Raw genomic sequence first — 7,090 nt, forward strand, 5'->3', positions numbered from 1 at the left:
GACTCGCGGTAATCTCTTTAACATATATTTGCATCATTTAACATTTCTATTTGTTAGATTATTTTTGGGGGTGTTATGGGTGAATGTTGTTTTTGACCCTCATTACGTGTTGTAAGTCGACGGGAGTTATGACTTTCGGGTATGTACAAATTCTGCCACATTCTTAGAAATCATTTTCCGTGACGAGTAGTTGCTAGAATAAAGGAACCTGTATCATAAGAGGGTTACAGTGTCACCAAATCAGCCTTTTTTTGTTGGCGCCTCCAGTCCCTCTCCAGATAGTAAGGTGACAGGTACAATTAAAAAACCCTGGTTAGGCAGACAGTGTGTTGATAAAGTACCAACTTCAAAACAACAAAAATAGGAAATCAAGTAGTAGTTAAAATGAATTTAGGAGAGTTATGTCTATACCTCCTTCCTTGTATGGGTATTGATAATGATTCTTAAGGTCGCATTTCCTTGTATGACGGCCACATTTTTCAAAAGACTTTACATTATTGTGAGCCTCATTAGTGCAGTACAATCCTACTGATCTGTCATCTCGTTTTCCAGTATTCCCAAATTAGAGAAACAGAAAAAAATTAGAGATAAAGCGTCGAAGAACTTTTTTATTGAGTGAGTCAATGGCCTTTCTGTTGGGCGTTTAATGTTTTACAAGAAAATCTTTACGGGATGCTCCAGAAGAAAAATATCTAATCTTTTGGCAAGATAATTTTTGTTGACCCGTAATTAAACTGATCATATGAGGGTGTTTCTTAAAAGCCTCCGGTGCCTCTTAACCGATTTTGTTCAAATTTTATGCATAGCCTCATATTAACCGGAAGGATATTTCTGTGAAGTATGTTTTTTTTCGGTAAGTGGACCAAGTATATTTTCAAAAAAAAAAAAAACAAAAAATCCGAATACTTCGCCGCGTCTAACATTGAAAACTTAGCTACTTTTTTGCCAATGTTAAGAGAAAGAGAGCGATCGAGAGAAATGGAGTCGGTACCATTTTGGGATCATTTCGAAAATAGGATTGATAATTGGGAATATTTCAGTGTTACTAAGATATTATTTTTGCAATAACTTTGGAATTTTTCGGGACAATTGAAAAATATTTTGTTCTATTTCGAAATTGTTTCAGCGCTCATTTTTAAACCGGTTCTGTAAGGATAATAATTGAACAACTTCAAGATGTCTCTCGGGATGTCTCTCGGGATAACTTGAAATCATTTCGAGAATATTTCACGTAACATAGCGAGACTTTATCGGAACCACTCAAACTTGTTTTTAAGATTATTTCGGAATTTTTTCCGGGGTCATTTCACGAATGCTTTAGGATCATTAAAAAATTATCTCCTGAACATTTCGTTAATATTTTTATACTCAGCTGAGCAGAGCTCACAGAGTATATTAATTTTGTTCGAATAACGGTACCCGTAACGGCATAAACTAATCGAGATAGATATAGACTTCTATATATCAAAATGATCTGGCCGAAAAAAGAAATTCATTTAGCCATGTCCGTCCGTCCGTCTGTCCGTAAACACGATAACTTGAGTAAATTTTTAGGTATCTTGATGAAACTTGATACGTATATTCCTGGGTACTCATCCCAGATCGCTATTTAAAATGAACGAAATCGGACTATAACCACGCCCACTTTTTCGTTATCGAAAATTTCGAAAAACCGCAATTGTGCGATAATTCTTTACAAAAGATGGATAAAGCGATGAAGCTTGGTAAGTGGGTTGACATTATGAAGCAGAATAGAATATTAGTAAAATTTTGGACAACGGGCGTGGCACCAGCCACTTTAAAAATAAGATAATTTAAAGGTTTGCAAGCTGTAATTTGGCAGTCGTTGAAGATATCATGCTGAAATTTGGCAGGCACGTTACTCCTATTACTATATGTGCGCTAAATAAAAATTAGCAAAAACGGATGACGAACACGCCCACTTTAAAAAATATTTTTTTAAAGTCAAATTTTAACAAAAATTTAATATCTTTACAGTATATAAGTAAATTATGTCAACATTCGACTCCAGTAATGATATGGTGCAACAAAATATAAAAATTAAAGAAAATTTGAAAATGGACGTGGCTCCGCCCTTTTTCATTTAATTTGCCTAGAATACTTTTAATGCCGTAACTCGAACAAAAATTTACCAATCCTTGTGAAATTTGGTAGGTGCATATATTCTATGACGGTAACTGTTTTCTGTGAAAATAGGCGAAATCGGTTGAAGCCACGTCCAGTTTTTATACACAGTCGGCCGGTTGTCCTTCCGCTCGGCCGTTAACACGAAAATTTGAGCAAAAATCGATATATCTTTATTAAACTTAGTTCACAGTTATCTGAACTCACTTTATCTTGGTATTAAAAATGGGCGAAATCCGACTATGACCACGCCCACTTTAGAGATAATGATTCTTAAGGTCGCATTTTCTTCTATGACGGCCACATTTTCCAAAAGACTTTACATTATTGTGAGCTACATTAGTGCAACTCAAGCCTACTGATCTGCCTTCTCGTTTTTCAGTATTCCCAAATTAGAGAAACAGACAAAAAATTAGAGATAAAGCATGGCAGGAAAACTTTTCATGGTATTATATATATAAATAAATTAGCGGTACCCGACAGATGATGTTCTGGGTCACCCTGGTGCACATTTTGGTCGATATCTCGAAAACGCCTTCACATATACAACCAAGGGCCACTCCGTTTTAAACCCCTCAATAATACCTTTAATTTTATACCCATATCGTACAAACACATTCTAGAGTCAGCCCTGGTCCACCTTTATGGCGATATCTCCAAAAGGCGTCCACCTAGAGAACTATGGTCCACTCTCTTTTAAAATACTCTTTAATACCTTCCATTTGATGCACATGTCATACAAACACATTCCAGGGTTAGCCTAGGTTCACATTCCTACATGGTGATTTTCCCTTATTTTGTCTCCAAAGCTCTCAGCTGAGTATGTAATGTTCGGTTACACCCGCACTTTGCCTTAGTCTAGAAGGATCTACTAGCAGTATTTTTATTAAAATGGGGGAAGTCCCCGCCCCTTTTTCGAAAATGGAAAGGGGGAGTCCCACGACCCTTCGAACAATTATTTTTTAATAATTTTTACACCTTATAAATTTATCTTTACTGACCTCCACCAATATTACAAACTCAATAGGTCAAATAAGTCGAGGGCTTACAAAGTAAAAAAGTGTAAAAACGCGGTATGGGTAAAGCTTTTTGGTTTCAATCTTAAATTTTTCATCGAAAATCAAGATGTCTTAGAAATTTCTCAAAATTATTTAGTGGTTTTAAAAGTATTATAAAAAAGCTAAAAATCAGCAGTAAACTTTGCAAGGTTTAAAAAGTAAACAACTATTCTTTACCGTATAAAATAAGTTGATTACATTCATAATAACTTTTTTACCAGCATAACAAAGCCTCGAGTACTTTTTATTTAAATTATTAGTTAATCTAGAGTTTTGATAGGGATCGTTTAGTGACGTAAGTTTTTAATTATTTTCAGACAATATGTACTTAAACAAATTACCACACAAAGATTTTGCTGATTAGATATATCATGTTTTTTATTTTCTAGCCCAGCGGTTAAAACTATCTGACAGGTGCTTCAAAAATAGGGGAACTACAGTATTAAAGTACCCGGCGGACTTGGTTCTTCCCGCAAATTGGTTAACCTATGTTTAAAACGTGAGCCGCTTCCATTTTTCTTCTTAACTGTGCATATCCCTTGTCACATTTACCTTCTCACCACTCCTTTCCCAATTCTAGTCCAATTTTGTGTCCCCGCAAAATGTGTACGGCTGTACAAAGTGAGTTTGAACAACACAATCAGCTCAGTCAGACTTGGGAAGGACCTATACAACCATTCGAAACTAAACGAAATTTCAAAAATTGTATCCAAAAAAAATAGTTCTTTATACTTTGCGGGACAAAATAATGTTCAAAACCGTAGTTCCCGTGTTATTTTTATGACAAAACTTCAAGTTCCATGGAAGACTTCTTAAAATTAAATTTAAGAGGTCAGCCTCTAACAGAATATTTGTTTGGCCATATTCTCTGATGTTTTCGGGTGTGAGCGAAAAAAAATATCTTTATTTATTGCCACACCCTAATGCTGATAACGTTAAGCTTTTTTTGACATAGAACCACTCAGCCTGCTTCCTTTTCGATTAACAATCATAACTTGGAGCAAGTATATGAGCTTGCTGACTTAGGGGTTGCGATGCTTAGCAGGCTTAGATCCAAACTTCATATTAATGTCAACGCCTCAGCATTGGAAAGCGTTGGTAAAAAGAATTTAGATATTCTTACATTACGAAAACTCTTTTTATAATATTGGTTAGACCGATACTAGAATATGAATCGATAGTCTTGATTCCACGTTATCAAGTTTATGCAGATAGATTAGAATCAATTAAAAAATAGTTAACTTTTTGCCGTAAGATACTTTTAATGGGATTCCTTGTATAATCCACCCTCTCATACTAACCGATGAAACTTTTTAATCTTCATACCATTGCCAGCCGTCGAGAGATGCTGTACGGTGTGGTTTCTAGACTTTCATTTACTGTTACTTCTCGACCAATTATATCTCATATATTATTCCACAATGTAGAACCGATTTTAAATTAAATGAGCTCTTCCGCAGACAGTGTCATGATTATAACTCTTACTCAAGCTCACTTTACCGTTCGGACTTGCTTTTTTTATTTTCTTGATAATTAGCGATTCATTTATTTTGCCAACCTGATGATTTTTCTTTACAAACTATTTTTATATAGATGTGTCAGTGATACTTAATCCAATCTTATTAGTGTTTTACTTAGCTGTGAGTTCAAAATGATGCCAAGACGAAATACTTACTATCATCGAAGAAAGAAGCAGCGCAGCCATGTCATTGTTGATGGATATAAATTCGAGACTGTGAATAATTTCGTCTATTTGGGTACCAGTATTAACAACAAAAACAATTTCAGCTTAGAAATCAAACGGAGAATAACTCTTGGTAACAAGTGCTACTTTGGACTGAGTAGGCAATTAAAAAGTGAGGTCTTATCTCGACGAACAAAGATCACAATCTACAATTAAAATTATGTTTGGTTTTTTCAAACATTCAGTCCAGTTTTTTGCTGAATCCAATCTAAATAGAAACTGACGCGAGTATATGCATCGGGTAATCCGACTTCACAACCGTCAGCTGCACCAAATGATGATATACCAATTTGCATCTTTGAGGAAGCCAAAACCAATGGGCCACCAGAATCGCCAGTGCAAGTTGCTGTACCATTGGGGGTAGCAGTACAGAGTTTGCCAGAATAGATTGAATCGATAACGTAGACATTTGCACATGCCGAATTGGAGATCACTTTAAAATCGGCAAATTTTAAAATATCGGAGGGGATTGTTGCCGTATCAGATGTAATACCCCATCCAGTAGCAATAACGGTCTCACCAACATAATCGGGATAGGTTGAGGCGCGCTTCGGCAATACAACCGGTTGAATGCTGTTTGTAAATTGGACAGCTGGAATTTTGATCAAAGCAATATCGTTTACCACTATCTTCAAATTGAAATCGGCATGTACAATTATGTCGCTTTGGTTGACCGCATATATTACAGTAGGATCTAAACGAATTACACTACCAAGCAGCACATTCACGCTTTCTATACTGAAATTTCGAAAAACGTTGCACTTAATTAGTTACAAACTTTTCCAAAGCACTAGAAGTATGCACAAATCTTACTTAAAAGTGCAATGAGCAGCAGTGAGAACCCATTGATTGCTTATCAATGAACCGCCACACCAAAAATAATAAGCTCCATCGAACAAGGACAAACCAACTTGGTAGGGGAATTGATTTACAGCAGCTATTCGTCCATTTGTAATACGTCCATTTAATGTTGGCTCACTCAGTATAGGCAAACGTGGCTTATTATTTTGTGGGATGTTACGTCCTCGCAAATTAAAAGCCGTCACAAAGAAAAATAGAAACACGAAAATTATTATCGACTTCATGTTTCGGCTCTTAAAACAAAATTGAAAAACTGTTAATAAATTTAGGCGTGATAAGGCTATTTATAATTGAATTGTGTGCTAAGTACTTCCGAATTGAATTTATATTATATAGGCTACATTGTTAGCGGCAGCCATGCGTGTGGCGATAGCGTGCTCGCCTAGCACACCCATTTTTATACCCAGCTGTACTTGTACACACGGTATTATAACATTTATTGGATAACGGTTGGTTGTACAGGTATAAAGGAATCGAGATAGATATAGACTTCCATATATCAAAATCATCAGTATCGAAACAAGTAAGGAAGGCTAAGTTCGGGTGTAACCGAACATTACATACTCAGCTGAGAGCTTTGGAGACAAAATAAGGGAAAATGACCATGTAGGAAAATGAATCTAGGGTAACCCTGGAATGTGGTTGTATGACATGGCTATCAAAAGGAAGGTATTAAAGAACATTTTAAAAGGGAGTGGGCCATAGTTCTATAGGTGGACGCCATTTCGGGATATCGCCATAAGGGTGGACCAGGGGTGACTCTAGAAAGTGCTGGTACGATATTGGTAACAAATCAAAGGTGCTAATGAGTATTTTAAAAGAGAGTGGGCCTTAGTTCTATAGGTTGACGCCTTTTCGAAATATCGCCATAAAGGTGGACCAGGGTTGACTCTATAATGTGTTTGTACGGTATGGGTATCAAATTAAAGGTATTATTGAGGGGTTTAAAAGAGAGTGGCCCTTAGTTGTATATGTGAAGGCGTTTTCCAGATATCGACCAAAATGTGGACCAGGGTGACCCAGAACATCATCTGTTGGATACCGCTAATTTATTTATATATGTAATACCTGCCAAGATTTTAAGGGTTTTTTATTTCGTCCTGCAGAACTTTTTCATTTTCTTCTACTTAATATGGTAGGTGTCACACCCATTTTACAAAGTTCTTTTCTAAAGTTATATTTTGCGTCAACAAAGCAATCCAATTGCCTTACCATATATCATCCCTTTTTTCGTATTTGGTATAGAATTATGGATTTTTTTTTCATAATTTTCTATACGAAA

General features: G+C 36.0%; 1 protein-coding gene across 1 annotated transcript; it reads right to left on the reverse strand.

Moving 5' to 3' along the window:
* Positions 1–4,781: 4,781 nt before the first annotated feature.
* On the reverse strand, positions 4,782–6,034 carry LOC137253248 (brachyurin-like). The gene is made up of 2 exons (XM_067789828.1): positions 5,761–6,034; positions 4,782–5,685 (listed from the first exon to the last, which is right to left on the reverse strand). Exons 1-2 carry the CDS (start codon positions 6,030–6,032, stop codon positions 5,121–5,123), a joined length of 837 nt encoding a protein of 278 aa, XP_067645929.1. The 5' UTR covers positions 6,033–6,034; the 3' UTR covers positions 4,782–5,120.
* Positions 6,035–7,090: the final 1,056 nt, after the last annotated feature.

Source organism: Eurosta solidaginis, chromosome 5, assembly GCF_040869045.1.
Source record: "Eurosta solidaginis isolate ZX-2024a chromosome 5, ASM4086904v1, whole genome shotgun sequence".
NCBI classification, from domain to species: domain Eukaryota; kingdom Metazoa; phylum Arthropoda; class Insecta; order Diptera; family Tephritidae; genus Eurosta; species Eurosta solidaginis.

Coding starts and splice junctions, on each gene's coding strand:
- LOC137253248 (XM_067789828.1), bottom strand. CDS start 6,032: ATGAAGTCGATAATAATTTTCGTGTTTCTATTTTTCTTTGTGACGGCT. Junction 5,686..5,760: donor GCTGCTCATTGCACTTTTAA/GTAAGATTTGTG, acceptor TCGAAATTTCAG/TATAGAAAGCGTGAATGTGC.